The 21178-nt window shown below is 43.6% G+C and overlaps 1 protein-coding gene across 2 annotated transcripts in view; it reads left to right on the forward strand.

The window, feature by feature from the left end:
* Positions 1 to 21178, forward strand: part of NSMCE2 (NSE2 (MMS21) homolog, SMC5-SMC6 complex SUMO ligase) — a 665833-nt gene that overhangs the window by 637579 nt on the left and 7076 nt on the right. For both annotated transcript variants that reach the window (XM_069220735.1, XM_069220737.1), the window contains one exon: positions 2581 to 2687. In XM_069220735.1, the coding sequence (XP_069076836.1) occupies positions 2581 to 2687 (107 nt within the window). The remainder of the gene's footprint in view (positions 1 to 2580; positions 2688 to 21178) is intronic.

Below are 21178 nucleotides of genomic sequence, written 5' to 3' on the forward strand. Positions count from 1 at the left end.
TGGCTGCGCACCCAGAGAGAGACAAACGCTGCAGTAAGAAGTTGTAAGTAAAGATGGCCTGCTTTTCCATGCTGTCTTCATGCGCATGCGGATATTTTTTCAGGTAAGTCGAAGTTTGGGTGTAAAGAAGGAGGCCTGGATGGAGTTTGTGGAGTTCCGCTATGTGGAACTCCACAAAGTGACAAAAAAAAGCCATCGTGCTATGCTGATATTCGCAAAGCGGCAAAGTGTGATAGGTCGCACCATTCTTGCTGATTTTTAGCATCTGGTGTTTGTCCCGTGCTGTAAAATCAGCACAAACGTCACTCCGCGCAGTGCAAGAGGGCGCTGCTTCTTTTCTGCCCCTCGAATAGATTTGCTGCTTGAGCGGCAGCTTCCTCAACGCGAACGGAAGGTTTCTCAGTGCGAGTGGTAGCTACCATCTGCGACCGCCCGTGTTGAGAAATCTCGCCTGGAGTAAGATTTTTCTCTCGCACTCGCTAACTTAACATTGGTGAGCGAGGAAAAAACTCTGCTACATGAAGTTTTTCATGCTCTAACTGGAGTGCAGAGTGGGGACAACTCTGCAAACTCCCCAAACTGGGTTACATTCAAATGCAGAGGCATAATCTTCAGAACCCTGGGGCCTCCAAGCAGTGGCCCAGAAAAGAGAAGAAGGGGTTAGATTTATGGATAGCGTCGAAGAGGTGACCCAGTGGAAGGGGGGTGAGGGCCTTAATTTTGATAAGGAATAGGTAAAGATTGTTTTATGTTAAAAATGTTCCAGAGAAAAGGGCTAGACATGAAGGCTTTTAAAAAGATTTTTTTTAAACGGCCATCACTACCATAAGTGCAGCTGGGGCAGTGACATGGAGTCCTAGAGTGTGAAGGGGCCACTGCACCCTAATTATGGCTATTGTACTACCAACAAGGTGAGCGGATCTCATTTGTTTACTAGCATTAGGACCCAGGCCAACCTTGCTACACGATATTGCTTCATGCCTTGAAGCAATGGCCCCAGGAATAGGCCTAGGAAAAATGGCCCAGTGGAAGGGACAGAGACAGCCTGCCTTACATGGCTGTTACTATGATAAATGCGTTGGCACCCCGGCCAACAGGAGCGAAGGCCCAACTGCATCCCTATGATGGCTGTCTTACTACCCTAAAGTGTCATTCCTTGACTGCTTTAAGACTCGAGGCTCTCTTGTTACCTTTGCCAGTGTTACCTTTTGTCCTTGTAGCAAAAGCACAGTGGACAGGAAAATAGAATCAGAGGAGACATTTTAGTTTGGTTCTGACAAGATGGCTTAGGGAAGGGATGAGGAAAGGAGACAGTCTACTTCACAGAGCAGTGGCTTTCTTTAGTTAAGCAGTTTCAGTGGCATTGGGGACCATGGACAAGAGGGGCCCGCAGCACCCAGTTATGGGCATAGGGCCCATCTTCTTTGCTAGCATTAGGGTCTAGGCCACCGTTGCTTTTGTGATGGATGCAAGATGTGTGGTAGGGGGCTCATTTGTTCTCAGTGGGACAGAGACAGCCTACTGCAAGATTGAAGGGATGGTTGGGATAAGTGGGGAAGGAGTGTCAGAGGCAAAGGAGACAACCTGATTTGCAGGGCGGTGGTTATCATTAGTGCAGCAGGTGTGTCTGTATTAGGGCCCAGGAGTGTGAGTGGATCAGTGCACTGTAAATTATGTGTATTTGTTCAGTTTCTGTTTTTGCTGGATGGAATTGCGCTTTTCTTGCTTTCACATTTAGTGTGTTTTATAAGCTACATAAAAAGTAAACCTTACTTTATTTCATTGGCCACACCCCTGCCCTCTGCCCTGACTCGCCCACTACCCTGTTCCTAACCATAAAGATTTGGTAGGGGTTATGACTTCAAATCATTTTGCGTAGGGGTGCTTGGGATAAAGACGTTTTAATACAGTTTCCATACTTAATTGGAAATATCTATGGACGGTGCTTGGTCAAAAAGGATTCGGGCCTAAATTCCTTTGTAGAGTAACATTGTTGTGCACTGAGCCTTGTGCCCAGTACCGAGAGACTAGGGTCAGAGAAATGGGATATAGAGAAAGGTGCTCCATGTCCCACGTGCTCTTTGTTTTGACAATGGAGCCATTGGTGCCATGTTTGAGGGATGAATTGTTGGAGTATGAACTATGACCGGGAAATGTTGTGCACATTGTTTCAGTGTATGCAGACCATACAACTAATCCACAAGTGTCTGTGCCACTCTTGCTACAGGAACTGGGTACATTTGGCCCTGTATTGGGCCTGTTCCTAAACAAAGATAAGACCGTCATGTAGAATGGTTGGCATGGACCTAGCAGGTCTCAGTGGAACACACTTGCAGGTGGAGTCGTGGATGTTCCGGTACCTGGGCATTCAGATTGCACTCACCCCAAAAGATCAGTATGCATTTAACATGGGTAGGGTCCTTCAGGGCCTGAGGACGTCTATGAAAATGTGCATTTCTAAAAAGAGCTAATGCAATGGTATGCATTTCATTTGGAAATATCTGTCGGAGAAGAATCGGCACCAATAGTTCTGTATTTCCGCAATATTATTTTTAATGGAATCTTATTTTTAAAATGCAGGAGGAAATGAAGAGGCCGATGCGAAATAAAGTTTGTGGCCATATTTATGAGGAGGAGGCTATCCTTAATATGATCCAGAACCGGCATCAGAAAAATAAAAAAGCACGGTGAGTGAGATGAAAAGGCCTGACACTGAATGTGAAAGCAGTCTTTGACTTTACTTCGGAAATACTATGTATTTTTTCCTGTGACTCTGACTTGCTTGTTCACTGTATCAACATGTAAATGATGTTAGAGTATGTTGTAATTTTTGACAAAGTCACGTATAAACATGTAGAACAGTAACTCAGGGGTGTGGAATTTAATCAAATATCCACTTGTCCTAGGGACAGGTTGCTTCTTGAATCTACTTGTCCTGTAAAAAATTCTACTTGTCCCTTTAGTGCCAGGGAGTTTGGCGACAAATTAGGATTGCAATCTAATCATTTAAGAGTTCTGATAATAGGCTCTCTGATTATGCCATGGCTACTATAGTAGGGTTTGAATACTTGCAATTTCAATTCCTATTATAACAATATCCTTATTGGCCACCTTTTTGCAGATCTTCATACTGGGGCTGGAAGAAGCAGTAAGCAATAGTTCCAGGGCTGGAATGCCTTTGAGTCTGCAAACCTTCAGACTTGCACATTTAAGGATTTTCACCAGCTCTTCTCTAATCTTTTCCCATACTGAGAAAGGTTGGAAATGTACTCCTAACAATGGCAGAAGTAGAATTTCTTCCAGGGTTGGGAAAAAAGTGGCTGGTGGGAAAGTGAACTTTTAAGTGCTCAATACATTTTCACATGGGCAAATCTACACATGCATATTTGCTCCTGCTATAATACAATTCACAAATATTTTTTAGGAGTACGATTTCCTAGTCTACTTCAGTAATTTCTTGTGAATTAATGAAAGCCACTAATTCAAAGGCATATACCATGTTTTGACTTTCTTTAAGAAATATGTCTCTGATTAGGTCTGGCGTTAACTAAGACATTTAATTTTTTATTAAACTTCTATTTCTCTCTCTATTTATGGGTTGGCTTTACTGTAAGTGATTGCATTCTGGTCTTCCACAAGGAGCTTATTGTCACACAAAGTAGTTTTTTCAGTACCAGAAACTACTTTGACAATAGTGGTGTAGCTAAACTGCAAATAAAATGGAGGGGGGGGCCTCCAGACTCACTGAGGGCAGGTGCTGTGCTGAGGGTGCTCCCGGAGGGGTCCCCCCACACCGCAGGGGATGTGGGGCCTTTGTTACGCCACTGGTGGCAATGTGTGCTTTTTGAGGCCAAAAACTTGTTTTGCTTCTTGCCAGTGTTTGTTACAATGGTGAGAGCCTGGCAGCTCTCATAAAAATAACATGTTACAAAAACCATGTCAAAACAAAATACGCATTGGCAAAACCAAAAGACTCGCAACAAACGTCGGATCGGTTGGCCCTGCCAGTGCTTTATTTATTTATTTTTGTTTATTTTCATGCTTCCCATAATCTTGTTGAAAATGGTTACACTGATTTTCCATTAGGAATATTCTTTGGAAATACTAGCATGCATCAACACTTTTAGTAAATGACGCTTCAAAGAAATAGCACCTAAAATTTCATAGTAGCTAAATGTTTTTTTTTCCTACTTGCATTTTTTTCTGAACATTTTATTTTCAAAGCAAATAATTATCACTGTTGCTTACAAACATGTGCCAATATTTGCATCTAGTCAGAGAGCATTCTAGGAGCATTATACTCAGCCTCATTTTGTCAAACCTTTCAAACAAGCGTGTACACTTTTATTTTATTTTTATTTTTACTGGAACTACTGTTGGTAGTGCAGTGTGACCTTGAAACGATTATTTACAATGCTCACCCTAATAATAAATGCTTTTCATTAATATTAATGAACCATAAATACAAGTTGGAACAGCATGAACCCACAAACACACACATTACCTCACTGCAGACAGTTTCCTTCTCTGCAAACTTGCAGCCAAAGGGTTTGTGCTGCAGGGGGTTGGGCCTACTTGACCCAAGGACAAAATAGACATGAAAACTTGTCCTTGACCCCAAACAATATGTCTCAGGCTACGGGCTATAGGAATTCCACATCACTGACAGTATTTTAAAGAATTTTAAATTGTGTGTTAGAAGAGCAGCAAGGATTGCCTTGAGCAGAGGACAGAGTGCAATATACCTCTCAATAACAATCATTAATTACCCCAGAATGAGAAGGAAACACAAAAGGACCTGTTCACAAAACTACTTATGAGTATGTTATGTAAAACATCTGAAGTTCTGTTTCATGTACTCTTAATTGCCTTTTCGAATTAGCCCTTGGCTCTAAAACATCTAAAATGTAAGTAAAATGCCAATATTGAGTGACTATTCCTACACAATAAGTGTAAATAGGAATCTCTTTACGCTTTTACTAATAGGTAACTGTATATAGTGTGTTTGAGTCACAATGCGTGTACGAGTACACAGAAGAATAGTCCTGTAGTACTCGTGTTACTGGTGAATTGGTTCCCTTGATAATTTAAATCTTACGGCACAAAGCAACAGTCTGAAATTCGACTGGCAGCTACAGAAGAAGACAGGATGAATTTGTGATGTGAGCTGTGGCTAAGCCCGCATACTTACCTCACAGGATTGCCAAAGTGAATTTGTTTCAGAAAACAAAACGGAGTTGTTCACCTTTAGTAGGTTAGCCAGAACAAGCTCATTCCCAGAGAAAATGTGAAACAAAGAGCCCAGATAGCAGTACAACTAAGACCTAAGATGTAAGAGGGACAAATAAACTAATTGAAAAAGGGTAAGCAGTTTAACTCAGCAGTTGGGAAGACCCAAATACTTGACGTTGCTGTAGCTCAGGCATGTTAATACAACACTCTGGATAGTGGATCTTTTACAGCCTGTCGGTAAAAGACAGAGGTTTCCTAAGCACATTGAGACATGCAAAGCTAGTTGAAGAAACCAAAGATGGAACTTTGAAGGACAATTCGTGACAAAAATGATGCCATAGTTTGTTACGTGTTAATGGGTGCAGTAGGAACCTGATTAAAATGGTCCATTAAGAGTTAGACCAAAGGTTTGGTACACCCTTAAGAATGAGGACTTCTGTGTAATCATTCTTAATTTCAGAGTATTCAAATCTATTCATTTAACCTTAGTAGCGAGGCACTTTTGAAGGCCAGATTGCAGGGTGTGGCTCTCGTAGTAAACACACATCATCAGTTGGGGTGTCATGTACAAAGCAAAAAAAAAGTTACAACCAAAAGAATGTCTCAGTGTGCCTAGTACAAAAACATAGACATTTAATAGGGTGAAACTCTGGGTCCTCCACAGTTCAGGGATTTAAAATGACAAATAAAGTGCAGAAACGTAATTGCTTTGTGACTGTCTTCCAAAAAAGAAGTCAACTATGTCAAGGCACTGAACCTCCCCGTCGAAACTCCTCGTGCCAGTTTCTGACGAACATCATGTGAGGGTGGAGTAAGGTGGTCGGAAAGGCGATAACGCCCATCGAAGCAGAGCAGCCTCCAGGGTTCCAGAGGCATCTGCATGTCATCCACAGCAGAACTGATTCAGATAAAAGCAAATAATTGGATGTAAGAAATTGGACCAGTTCAGCGTTAGTGCCGTTCTGCAGAGTTTTAGGTGCTATTATGACAGTGCAATAGGGTGGATAAACAGTTAAGTCCGTATTTTTGACACCATAGTGCAACTATAAAGTTACTCCCTCAATCCATAAGACTAGGGGAAATAGCTGTGGAGACCGCACACAATATTGTAGGAGGTAAAGGTGTCAGGTGGGATCCATATTTCACATTGGCAAACTTAAATAAGCAAAACGGTATTTTTTAGTATGGAAAATGTATTGAGCCTAAAAGTACAATACCAGAATAATACAAGTCCTCAGCTAGCTGGACATATGACTGAAAAGATGGCATTTTCACATTTTTGCCAGAGGAGAAAAGTAACAGATCATCCCTTAAGACTCTGCGTGTGGATAATTGGAGAATTGCGCATCGGGGTAGCTTAGTGTTTGATGATGTGAAATACTCCAGTTGAAGGATTTTTAGAATTAGTAATCCATATGTAACCATAAAATCGTCTCCAGCTGACTGAATCACAGTTTTTTCCATTTGAGCGACTAGCTTGAAATTCAAAATTTCTCCAAAGCAGGGCTGGATTTCTACAGTGTTTCAGTGAAAGGAAGGGCTGGATATTTTGGACCAACGGCTTTTTTTTTTTTTTTAGAAAGGGGCTGAATGCAGGGCCGCGGGTCTCTTGTAAGGAGGTAGAAAAAGACACTCAAATTGTTTAATTAAGGTAGTTGTGAAATGTCACTGTGACGTGTGATTTTTTTAAATTTCTTTTTAAGGGTAGGCATGGGTTTTGAAATTGAGAACTAGTATGCCATTGATAGGTGTTCCTCATCCAATTCATTGAAAGATCAGACACCCAGCATTTCTACTTTTACTTTATTTGGAATGGAGTTTGTCTGAAAGGGTGCCTGATGGCACAGAAACTTTCCAGAACCCACTGCAGGTTGAAATCCAACATTGGTGAGGACTGTCTTGCAGCTAAGGAGCCCCCACTTCAACTTAACCCACTACTACACAGTTCAATTAAATTCACTTTAAAGGTTGTACACATACCTCTGCTGCCTCTTTCTGGGGATATAGTAGACCCTAAGTATGGTGTGTTCTCTTTGTAGATCTGAGTTGACATATGGCTTAAGCTGGATTGTTGAGCACTGTGAGAACATGCCTGGCCCACCAATTACAAGTCTAAAGACTTCACTAATTCACCTAAAGTGGCATAGGTGCATATGTTCCTTTATTCCAAACGTACAAAAGTAAAACACAAAGGTGAAAATAAGAGGTGCAAAAAAACAAGGAGAAGCACCCTATAGAAATGTACAACTCACATATATTTGTGTTTTCTCTCCCTTGCTACTAGAACAGCACCAAGACCCACTAAGTGCCAATGATAGTCAATAGTTGTGGTGGACTAGGACCTTGGCTCAATTTGAGGCTGAATGCAGGCCGATAACCCTCTAAGTAAGTCCTAACACCACAAGAGTACACTTTTAAAACTCCCCCCAGGACCTCGGGTGAGGCAATTGGAGACTCTCAGGATGGCAGGCAGTGGCCAAGAGCAAGGTATAGTCCAAGACAAGTTGCCATTGGTCAGTTGGGTAGTTGCAGAGAAGGCATATTGTAACTTGTCCCTGTAGGTTTAACAGTATATCAGGCCTGAGTCCCTTGGAGTCCACGTCTTTGTTCTGGGTACAAAAAGGAGAGTAGATCCAGTCTTCTAGGCTCTTCTCAGGTCTCAGACAGCAGGGTCAGTCCTTTTCTAATCTTCTGCATGTCCAGCAGTGTTCTGAAGTGAGTGCCTTGAGATGCCACATTTATGCCTGACATGAGATAATGGGTGGGAATGACCCCTTGTGGATGCCTTTATCAATGAGTTAAAGGTTGCTAGGGCTAACCCTGCCCACTTTGGGCATTTTAAAGATTGCTGAAATGTTCAGTCACACTAAACCTGGCTGACAGGGGTGGGGGTATATGTCGGGGTGTATTATGGTAATAGTAGTGTTCTGTCACATCTAACACTAAAGTTCAGTTTGACACAGCAGATGTACCCACAATAAATCCAGAGACAGGTTTCTGGTGGGAGAAATCAGGGTTTCTCAGCAACCAGACAGTGGATACACAAGAAGTGTCTTGCCATCCTGTTTTCTTCTGTTCAAGTTCATCCCCAGCGTGGTATGTAAACCCCCACAGACCTGTCAAGCAGGATTTGACACTTCTGCATGGTTTTACACTCTAGCAGGGTTTTATACTGTAATTGATGCCCACGGCCCCCACCGTGCATATTCCATGAGGTTCAGAGGAGTCATCTCTGTCCCTTAAATTGGACCTGTCAATCACAGTGATCCATTGGGTAGCTTCTGGAAGGAATTTCAAACCTTTTTCACACCTATTTAAATGCTTGTACTTGGTTTGGAGAAGTTGGAGAGCAAATGCAAATTAGCCTCCAGGAGCTGCATGCAGTGAAAAGGTTTAGTTATTTTCTAGCTAGTCCAATTTGCAACACACAGTATTAGGATTTTAATCTGTACTATGTGGACACTCTGGCCTGCCACTGTAGAAAATAGCTTTTGGGTACTAGTCATGATGAGGATATGTTAACATTACATTTCTCTGTGTCTTACTTTTAAGTACTATGCACTCTTCCTGGTGGCCTGCAAGGCCAACCAAGTGCTGCCTTACTGTTATTTAAAAGGGAGGTTTTGACCTGTCGAAAGGGTCTATTTTGACATGTCGAATTGCAGTTTTCACAATACTATAGCCAGGCTACAAGGGTAGACCTGAACCAATGTTTGCTGTGCCACTGTAGTAGATGGCACATTAGGTGCTGCAGTCATCTAGCTGCATTTAATTTCCAGGCCGTGGATACCCTTTGTACTTATGCTAGGGATTTATAGGTATGTTAAATATACAAATTAAGTGTGTGCCAATTCAGCCATGGTTAAAGAGGAAGTACAAGCCCTTTTCTGTTGGCTCTCTACAACTGTCAAGTAATGCTCCTGATCCCTTGGCTCTCCATTTCAGAACCAAAACACAGGGCAGTTCTGCTTTTGGGTGGTCGTCACATAACGTAATTAGTGACCGAGCAGCAAGCTAGCTAATGGCAATTAGGCAAGCCAGGGATGGAGCTGGGCAGCAGGTTAACAGAAGATGAGATTTAAGCAATATGTGGAGCTGCTACAGGAAAGTTAGGAAACTGCAGTAGATGAACAGAAAGAAAGTAAAATAGTGTCGGCAATGAAAGCAGCCATTGTTTTGAGACTTAGTTAAACTGATCTTCAGTCAGCCATGCGCAGTGTTTCTCTCACTGGTTCGAGGTATTATTCTGCCTCGCAGGAAACGCTTCCTTCACAAAGAATGGGGTGCACTGCACTCATTGTGTGTCTGGGACTATTTGGTGAGTGTAGAAGCCATATGAAAAAGAAACCACCTTCTGCAAGACTTTTGATTTGCAATCAAATGTTTACTCTCAGTATGTTCTAAATAATTATGCAAATACGCTGCAATACTTCCCACATGTTATTTTTGAAGAACATCACGTGTGCAAAACAATGCTACATCATAATACAAAATAAATATTTTTAAAATAAAAAGATGATTTGATAACACCTACTGTACCTTTACATATGTATATTGGACTTGTTAATGATTGTGTTGATGTCAGCCCTCTTTACAAGAGGAATTCGGCAGGTCAGTGCCAAAGCCTTTTGCCATGCACCATGCAGAGAGTGGGGATTAGGTCAGCCCCTTTAGCCATTGGCTTGTTTGATTCAGACCAGTTCAGCTATTGCCTTCTTTTTTTAGTTCTGTGCAGCTGTTGCTTGAAGTTGCCCTTGGAGGAACAGCAAATTGAGGGCAAGAATTGTGACCCTGCCCGTTTTTGTTGTTCTTCCTGCTGCTGCAGCCCAGGTTCCCTGTGATGTCTTTCTTGCTTAAATTGTTCACTAAAATGTATATTGCAAAGAGTCTTGATTAATGCAATTTATACTGATTGTAATTATGCACACTATCCTACAGGGAAGGCATATTCTCACACACCATCCACCATCCTTTGCATCTCAGAGGACAAGGATGTGTGTGCGAGTAAGATTTAAAGAAAGTTAAGCCACTGCACACTCCTTGGAGTTATTGACACCAGTAATGCAATGTTCGATGGCATCTGTCGCTGTAGATACGCATGTTCTGCAATAGCTCGCCATCTGGTGTTGGGCCGGAGTGTTACAAGTTGTTTTTCTTCGAAGAAGTCTTTCGAGTCACGGGACCGAGTGACTCCTCCTTTTGTCTCCATTGCGCATGGGCGTCGACTCCATCTTCGATTGTTTTTTTTCCACCATCGGGTTCGGACGTGTTCCTGTCGCTCCGAGTTTCGGAACAGAAAAAATAGTTAATTTCGGAAGATTTTCGTCGGTATTGTTGCGTTCGGGATCGGCGTACTTAGATTCAACACCGCATCGAAGATCGAAGAGCTCCGGTGCCCTTCGGGGTAGTTTTTCGATCCTCCGTCGGGGCCTGGTCGGCCCGACCGCGTGCTGAGGAACGCCGATGGAACGGACCCCGTTCCGTTTCTGCCCCAAATGCCACAATAAATACCCCTACACAGACCAACACTTGGTCTGCAACCTGTGCCTGTCACCTGAGCACAGCGAAGACACCTGCGAGGCCTGTCGTGCGTTCCGGTCCCGAAAAACACTCCGAGACCGTCGAGCCAGAAGACTTCAAATGGCGTCCGCACCGACAGCCCGACGGGAGTTCGAGGAACAGGAAGAGGAAGGTACCTTCTCGATCCAAGACTCAGACTCCGAAGGATTCGACGATACACAAACCGTGAGTAAGACGTCGAAAACCACACAAAGAAACATTTACAAGGCCCAGGGGACGCCACTGCCACCAGGCCATGGCTCAACCCATAAAATCGGTGACCGACCGTCGGCACCGAAAAAGGCCCAAACAGTGCCGAGATCGTCCGACTCCGGTCGAGACACCGGCACGCAGCCTTCTCGGGACCGAGAAAGTGCTGGAGACAAGCCTCGACACCGAGATGCCGGTGTGGACACGGCTCGACGCCGAGACAGCGGCACCGAAACAGATCGACGCCGAGAGGTTTCGGCCCCGAAAAGGAAAAAAGTCACCTCGGAGCCGAAAAAACACGCAGACAAAGTTTCGATGCCGAAACAAACTGCAAGCGACCCAGCTTCAGGCTCTTATACAGAAGAGCACTCGCTAACCTCCCAAATGCAGAAGCATAGGTTCGAGGAAGAGCTACAAGCAACTGATGCGGACCATACGCAAAAGCGTATCTTCATTCAGCAGGGGACAGGAAAAATAAGCACCCTTCCCCCCATTAGGAGAAAGAGAAGGTTGGAGTTCCAGACGGAACAAGCACCACAACCAAAAGTGGTGAAAAGAGTTACACCACCACCCTCTCCTCCGCCCGTGATTAACGTTTCACCAGCACAAACGCCATCACACTCCCCAGCTCACACCACCATGAGCCAGGGTGACCAAGACCAGGACGCATGGGACCTATACGACGCCCCAGTGTCAGATAACAGCCCAGAGGCATACCCTACAAAACCATCTCCACCAGAAGACAGCACCGCGTACTCTCAGGTGGTGGCTAGAGCAGCACAATTTCACAACGTAAGCCTCCACTCAGAACAGGTCGAGGATGATTTCTTGTTCAACACACTCTCCTCCACCCACAGCTCCTACCAAAGCCTGCCTATGCTCCCTGGTATGCTCCGGCACGCAAAAGACATATTTAAGGACCCGGTCAAAAGTAGGGCAATCACACCAAGGGTGGAAAAAAAGTATAAGCCGCCTCCTACGGACCCGGCTTTCATCACAACACAGCTGCCACCAGACTCTGTTGTTGTAGGAGCAGCTAGGAAAAGGGCCAACTCTCACACATCTGGAGATGCACCACCCCCAGATAAAGAAAGCCGCAAGTTTGATGCAGCTGGTAAGAGAGTCGCAGCACAAGCTGCAAACCAGTGGCGCATCGCGAACTCCCAGGCACTACTTGCGCGCTATGACAGAGCCCACTGGGACGAGATGCAACATCTCATTGAACATCTGCCCAAAGACTTCCAAAATAGGGCAAAACAAGTGGTTGAGGAGGGACAGGCCATCTCCAACAACCAGATCCGCTCCTCCATGGACGCTGCAGATACAGCTGCACGGACAATTAATACATCTGTAACTATCAGAAGGCATGCATGGCTCCGAACGTCTGGATTTAAACCAGAGATTCAACAAGCAGTTCTCAATATGCCTTTTAATGAAAAAGAACTGTTCGGTCCAGAAGTGGACACAGCGATTGAGAAACTCAAAAAAGATACGGACACTGCCAAAGCCATGGGCGCACTCTACTCCCCGCAGAGCAGAGGGAATTACAGCTCATTCCGTAAAACGCCCTTTCGAGGGGGGTTTCGGGGTCAAAGCACACAAGCCAGCACCTCACAAGCCACACCGTCCAGTTACCAAGGACAGTATAGAGGAGGTTTTCGGGGACAATATAGAGGAGGGCAATTCCCTAGAAATAGAGGAAGATTCCAAAGCCCCAAAACCCCTACTACTAAACAGTGACTCACATGTCACTCACCCCCTCCACACAACACCAGTGGGGGGACGAATAGGTCATTATTACAGAGCATGGGAGAAAATCACTACAGACACTTGGGTTCTAGCAATTATCCAACATGGTTACTGCATAGAATTTCTACAGTTCCCTCCAAACATACCACCAAAAGCACAAAATTTAACAACACACCATTCCAATCTCCTAGAGATAGAAGTGCAGGCACTATTGCAAAAGAATGCAATCGAATTAGTGCCAAACACACAAATAAACACAGGAGTTTACTCACTGTACTTTCTGATACCAAAGAAGGACAAAACACTGAGACCAATCCTAGACCTCAGAGTAGTCAACACTTTCATCAAATCAGACCACTTCCACATGGTCACACTACAAGAAGTATTGCCATTGCTAAAGCTGCACGACTACATGGCAACTTTAGACCTCAAGGATGCTTATTTCCATATACCAATACACCCATCGCACAGGAAATACCTAAGGTTTGTATTCAAAGGAATACATTACCAATTCAAGGTACTGCCTTTCGGATTAACAACCGCACCAAGAGTCTTTACCAAATGTCTAGCGGTAGTCGCTGCACACATCAGAAGGCAGCAAATACATGTGTTCCCATATCTAGACGACTGGCTAATCAAGGCCCATTCGTTAATAGAGTGCTCAAATCACACAAATCATATCATACAAACCCTCTTCAAACTAGGGTTCACCGTCAATTTCACAAAATCCAAAATTCTGCCACGCAAGGTACAACAATACCTGGGAGCCATAATAGACACATCAAAAGGAGTAGCCACTCCAAGTCCACAAAGAATTCAAAATTTCAACACCATCATACAACGCATGTATCCAACACAAAAGATACAAGCAAAGATGGTATTACAACTCCTAGGCATGATGTCATCATGCATAGCCATTGTCCCAAACGCAAGACTGCACATGAGGCCCTTACAACAATGCCTAGCATCACAGTGGTCTCAAGCACAGGGTCACCTTCTAGATCTGGTGTTAATAGACCGCCAAACTTACCTCTCGCTTCTGTGGTGGAACAACATAAATTTAAACAAGGGGCGGCCTTTCCAAGACCCAGTGCCACAATACGTAATAACAACAGATGCTTCCATGACAGGGTGGGGAGCACACCTCGATCAACACAGCATACAAGGACAATGGAACGTACATCAAACAAAACTGCATATCAATCACCTAGAACTTCTTGCAGTTTTTCAAGCACTAAAAGCTTTCCAACCAATAATAGTTCACAAATACATTCTCGTCAAAACAGACAACATGACAACAATGTATTATCTAAACAAGCAGGGAGGGACGCACTCCACGCAGTTAAGCCTGTTAGCACAAAAAATTTGGCATTGGGCAATTCACAACCAAATTCGCCTAATTGCACAGTTTATACCAGGGATACAAAATCAACTCGCAGACAATCTCTCTCGAGATCACCAACAGGTCCACGAATGGGAAATTCACCCCCAAATACTGAACACTTATTTCAAACTCTGGGGAACACCTCAGATAGACTTGTTTGCGACAAGGGAGAACGCAAAATGCCAAAACTTCGCATCCAGATACCCACACAAACAATCCCAAGGCAATGCCCTATGGATGAACTGGTCAGGGATATTTGCTTACGCTTTTCCTCCTCTCCCTCTCCTTCCTTACCTGGTAAACAAACTCAGTCAAAGCAAACTCAAACTCATATTGATAGCACCAACTTGGGCAAGGCAACCCTGGTACACAACGCTGCTAGACCTATCAGTGGTACCCTGCATCAAATTGCCCAACAGGCCAGATCTGTTGACACAGCACAACCAAAAGATCAGACACCCAGATCCAGCATCGCTGAATCTAGCAATCTGGCTCCTGAAATCCTAGAATTCGGGCACTTACAACTTACCCAAGAATGTATGGAAGTCATAAAACAAGCAAGAAGGCCATCCACCAGGCACTGCTATGCAAGTAAATGGAAGAGGTTTGTTTGCTACTGCCATATTAATCAAATACAACCATTACACACAACTCCAGAACATGTAGTGGGTTACTTGCTTCACTTACAAAAATCTAACCTAGCTTTCTCTTCCATTAAGATTCACCTTGCAGCAATATCTGCATACCTGCAGACTACCTATTCAACTTCCCTATATAAAATACCAGTCATTAAAGCATTCATGGAGGGCCTTAGGAGAATTATACCACCAAGAACACTACCTGTTCCTTCATGGAACCTAAATGTTGTCCTAACTAGACTTATGGGTCCACCTTTTGAACCCATGCACTCCTGCGACATACAGTTCCTAACCTGGAAGGTGGCATTTCTCATCGCCATTACTTCCCTGAGAAGAGTAAGCGAGATTCAGGCGTTTACTATACAGGAACCTTTTATACAACTACACAAAAATAAAGTCGTCCTAAGGACCAATCCTAAATTTTTGCCAAAGGTTATTTCACCGTTCCATCTAAATCAAACAGTGGAACTTCCGGTGTTCTTTCCACAGCCAGATACCGTAGCTGAAAGGGCACTACATACATTAGATGTCAAAAGAGCATTAATGTATTACATTGACAGAACAAAGAACATCAGAAAGACTAAACAACTCTTTATTGCATTTCAAAAACCTCATGCAGGAAACCCAATTTCAAAACAAGGTATAGCCAGATGGATAGTTAAATGCATCCAAATCTGCTACCTTAAAGCTAAACGACAGCTGCCCATTACACCAAGGGCACACTCAACCAGAAAGAAAGGTGCTACCATGGCCTTTCTAGGAAACATCCCAATGCAAGAAATATGTAAGGCAGCCACATGGTCTACGCCTCACACATTCACCAAGCACTACTGTGTAGACGTGTTATCCGCACAACAAGCCACAGTAGGTCAAGCTGTATTAAGGACATTATTTCAGACTACTTCCACTCCTACAGGCTGATCCACCGCTTTTGGGGAAATAACTGCTTACTAGTCTATTGCAGAACATGCGTATCTACAGCGACAGATGCCATCGAACTGAAAATGTCACTTACCCAGTGTACATCTGTTCGTGGCATCAGTCGCAGTAGATTCGCATGTGCCCACCCGCCTCCCCGGGAGCCTGTAGCAGTTTGGAAGTTACCTTCAATTATTTATATATGTATCATCTCAACCTTAAATAAGTGCATACTTAGTCACTCCATTGCATGGGCACTATTACTACAATTCAACTCCTACCTCACCCTCTGCGGGGAAAAACAATCGAAGATGGAGTCGACGCCCATGCGCAATGGAGACAAAAGGAGGAGTCACTCGGTCCCGTGACTCGAAAGACTTCTTCGAAGAAAAACAACTTGTAACACTCCGGCCCAACACCAGATGGCGAGCTATTGCAGAACATGCGAATCTACTGCGACTGATGCCACGAACAGATGTACACTGGGTAAGTGACATTTTCATTCCCCATCAATTCAGAAAATGCAAGGGCTAGCGCAGAGACAACATCAGCCTTCACAAACAGTCTCCTGACAGTCTAGTTCTTTCTTGGCCATGAATGCCACATAGGGCAGCGGGGTCAACAGGCCTCCAGTATCACCTTCACCTCTGTAGTGGCCACCTAGCTTATTTAATTTGTCCTCATCGGCTGATGTCAGGCTAGTGGAAGGCATGGTTCAACATTTCCTCCCTGACTGGAGATCCACTGTGGCAGACCACTGGGCCTTACAGATCATCCTATCCTCCATTAGTTCCATAACCCTTTCTCCTTCCTTCCCAGAATTGTTTTTGGAGAGACACGTGACAATTCTGATGCAGGATGTAAATCTTTTATCCTCCAAGGGTGCTGTTGAACAGGTACAAGAATCAGAGAAATGCTAGTCATGCTATTCACTCATTTCTCGTCCTGAAAAAGGATGGGGGCCTCAGGCCTATCACGGATTTTTACCCATTGAATTCCCTTCTGCAGAAGCACAAATTCAGAATGCTCATGCTTATCCACTCTACGATAGACCTAGAATGCTAGATTGAGTCCCTGGACATGCAGTATACGTATTTCCAGAACCCTTCTGAATTCCTAAAGGATATTACCAGTGGTTCAGGGTGGGCCAGGAACACTGTCATTTTGACATATTCCTCTTTCGGCCTTATCATAGCTCCACAAGTGTTTACGAAAGGGTAGGCGGTAGTTGTGGCCCATCTTCATGGTTCGAGAGTACATGTATCCCCGTACATCAATGACTGGCTGCTCATTGTGTACTCTCCATAGCCCGGCATGGGATACTTCTGGAAATCGGCTGAACTCCTGACATTGTTTGGTTTCACTATCAACAAGCCAAAGTGCCACCCACCTGAACTCCAAGCAGAAACGTCTGATCAGTTATGAACATAGTGGTGTTTAAGGCCTTTACTCAATCACCGTGAGTTCAGACCATTCAGGGTTTAATCTGGATGTTTCAGGATCAGCCCTGGATCTTGGTGAGCATGGCTCTGACACTTCTGGGCCTTATGCATTTATGATGCCCCTTTGGGACCTTCGCCTTAACATGGCCTTGACATTTCTTATGTGCACAATCTTAGAGCCTTTACACAGTTGATCCTTAAAACACGTGACGCTGAAAACTGTCTTCCTTATTACAAAAATGTCTATGCACCACGAGTGAATTCAGGGCCTGTTAGTATAACTGCCATGCACTACCTTCTTTCCAGACAAATTGGTGTGAGGACCTGGTCATCAGTAATCATTAAGATCATGACACCCTGCCATGTTGTGCAATCACTTGGCCCCCATTCTTCGCTCTCCATCATCCTGCAAGGAAAGGAAAAGTTCTAACTCTGTAATTGAAAGACGGTATTAAACTTTTATGTCCCCCAGAAGAAAGATCATCAGGTAGACAATCAGCTCTACATTGGCTTCTCAGGTTCAAAGAAGGGCTCAGTGGTGCAAATGGCAACCCCTTTCTAGGTAAATAACCCTCTGCTCTAACATCTGCTATGAAGTGGCTAAAACGCAGCTCGCGAAGGGTCCATTCTGTGAAGTGGCCTCTTTAACATCTAAAATGGACCCAAGTTGCAAATCGACACACTGCCCAATTAGTTTATGCTTCGCATCTGAGAACATAGAAGAAGAAAGAGACCAGAAACTTGTTAGCATTTGGGGTAGAGCTTATATGCGTCTCACCTCTGCCACTTCCCAGGTGTTACAGAATCAATGCACAGCTGCATATTTCCACCTGCTAGCATTTGGAAGCACTGCTGCTAAAATTTTCTGGATCCAGTTGCGATCATGGGATAGTACAAGGTGAGGATTCTGTGGTTAGAAAGAGAATCCACCAGAAACAAAGTTAAGTAACTTGTTCATCTGTGTCTAGCCCAGTCTGGACTTCATGTCAACACATGAAATGCCCATCTGTGTACAGACTTTCAAGACTTTCAGGAGAGAGACTTCTGTATTTGATAAGCATAGATGCAGTTGTTTTTTTAATATATGTTTATTGTTTTTATTGAAATTTTTACACAGCTCAGTTGTTTGTGCCCGAAAGAATATCAGTATAAGCAGAATCACACATCTATCCATTAGCAAGTTACTTTACTTGATATTAGAACATTGGAATGTTGGCATGTCCATTGAAGACAATGGACTGCTGCGGGCTTTTACAGGCCGGTAAAAGCCCGCAGCGCCAACATTCCAATGTTCGCTTTGTTCACAGCAAAAGCTGTGAACAAAGCCTCACGGAGCCCGAGGGGATTTCCGTGAACATTTTTTTTTTTTGATAGAACATTCTGCCCTGTGTGGCAGAATGTTCTAATAGCCTTAGAACCCGTCGTAGCGAGCTCTACCGGCTATTAAAGTCCCTCTCCCTTGTTAAATGCCCTCGCCTTCGGCTCGGGCATTTAACGCGGGGAGCGGGCCTTTAATAGCCGGTAGAGCCCGCTACGGCGGGTTCTAAGGCTATAATAGACATTTCCATTTACTCTAGAGATCTTTTCACCAAAGGAGTGAAATAGAGAAAGTTGTATAAAAAGCACAAAAGAATATTAGCTAATACGTCTGTTTTATAGCTCTAACCCAACCATATTCCCCTCCTCTACAATAAGAAGAATCCAGAGCTCTGTCTCTGCGTCACATCTTGTGCCTGTAAATGCCTCCAGATATTCATTCACTAGCCTTCCATAAGTATTACCTTCTACAGTCAATCATGTGCAGGACCCAACCCATAAACTCGGAGGGCACATTACTTCCTGGTTGTCCTTCTTCATTTTTGTCTCCAAAGCCGTGCTTATGCTCATTCATACTTCTAAAAGTAGAATGAAAGTAGGTTTCTACCCTCTAGAGGTGATGTCTTCCCTCCTATTAGGCCTCAACTTCAAAATAGAAACTGCCGGGTTTAGTTCAATTACAAATCCTATTATTGTCTTCCTTTCCAATATGTGGTGATTTTTTTGTCAAGACCACCAAATATAAAGGGGCATAACCACCTTCCTACAACTCCACAAGCATTGCTTTTAAAACTTGTTTGGAAATGTAATGATTAGTCTGTACCAACCACTGATTATTTTTAATGTATCAGCCACCATAATCTTTGTCAGCATCATGTAGTATTGGACTTGTTGGTATGTGAATCTGTCTGGCTGTATCCCCCCGAAAACTGTGTTTATGGTCTTTGAAGGACCTGACCGTAACATTAATAAATATATCCTATATCATCCTGCATTCCTCCCAGCCCATTTATGGCATAGTGTAACAGAGAAGGGAAGGGCATAATCCCTCTTTCTTTTGGGATTTTAAATGCACATTCTCAGCAGCACACTCAGAATCGATCTCTAATAAATGCCCTGGGTTCTGCAGGGTCTGGTAACTAAATGAAAAACACAGGGATCTTTCAGCTACTACTTGGTCCATGTCAACCCAGTGCTTGTACGATTCCTTTAAGACCAGTCTTCCAATATGTGGAGTTGTGCAGCATTGTGATGCTCCATTATTTTGGTGAAACCTAAACCCCACCTTTCCTTGGGTGCTTTTAAGAGTTTACTTAATATTCTCGATGGATTCCCCTCAAAGCAAAAGCGGGTTATTCTCTTTAAGGTACTCCAACAGCGTTTGAGTTATTCTGATTGGTATGGCCTGAAATACATGTAGAATTTTGGAGATGATAAACATCTTAATCGCCATGATGTCGCCTAATCAAGCTCCATAGAGAGGGGTCTTTCTTATTCCCAAATATTCAGTCCCTCTTCTGGCTATTTTAAAGGGTACTTTAGTCTTGAGATCTGTGATCTTCTGTTCTGTAAAGTCCAGGGTCTGAGCTCTGATTGTTCATCATTCATTTTTCATCCATAATCTGCTACAATTTCCAACAGGAGTGGAATTGATACCTCTGAGTCCCATATCGAAACCGCCTCATCATCTGCAAAAGAGTTAAGTCTCCACTGAGAATGCCCTTAGTAACTCTGCCTACATGCACTGCCATAGGGAGAGCTCTGATTACTAAAACAAAAAGAAGTGGCGAGAGAAGGCAACTGTACAGAGTGCCCTCCTATGTATATTCAGGTGAGGTTAAGCCATACCAATCAAGACTGTAGCTTTCGGGGTGTGAGAGCATGCCATAACCATGTTTATTTTAGACATTCCTTAAACCAGACTGCCCCATGATCTCATTCATAAGAGCCAGCTCACCCATTTAAAGGCCTTCTCAGCGTCCATTGCTAAAAAAAAGTTGACGCCCCTTTAAATTGGCCTTTTAAACAGGGTAAACCAGCCTGCAAATGTCACCGATTTGGCAACCTCCTTAAATCCAGCTTATTCTACGTGTATCAGGGTTGGCAGTTGGGCAGACAGTCTCTTTATAGAACCTTAATGTATATCTTTACATTAAGTAACGTGATAGACTTGTACACTTATAATTTCCAAGTGTTCTTCCCATGTTTGGGGTTGACCACGATAGAAGTGTCTATAGAGGGGGTGGTCACCCTGACAGTCTCCAAGAATGAGTGGCACTCCCCTTTTAGAACTGGCTTTAACTTGGTAGAGAACGTTTTGTAGTACTCTACACCAAATCTGTCTGGGCGGGGTTTTTGTTTGGTTTCATTTCTTATAAGCTACTACATTTCCTTCTCTTCTAATGGGATAGCTAAAACACTTGTCTGTTTCATCTGTTCCCTTCAGAACTTGAAGGAATGGTGTTTATTCAGAAACTGTGATTGTCTTCTCTGCTTTTTGGGCTTGTCTACTGCATGTCTAGATAAGATCATATCAATTCTGAAGTACATTTTTTGGACTGGTTAGTAGAATGAGAAATCCCTGTTGTGTTGATGCTTTACCCTCTAGATGTCGACCTGACCCAAGTCCTGCATCTCCTTCATCTCTCCTAAGACATCTGCTGTTGAGCTCCTTGGTTGATCTAACATCCCTAGCCATTACCAAGTTATAATCTACAGCTATAAATTGT

Source organism: Pleurodeles waltl, chromosome 2_2 (assembly GCF_031143425.1).
Source record: "Pleurodeles waltl isolate 20211129_DDA chromosome 2_2, aPleWal1.hap1.20221129, whole genome shotgun sequence".
In the NCBI taxonomy this organism is placed as follows: domain Eukaryota; kingdom Metazoa; phylum Chordata; class Amphibia; order Caudata; family Salamandridae; genus Pleurodeles; species Pleurodeles waltl.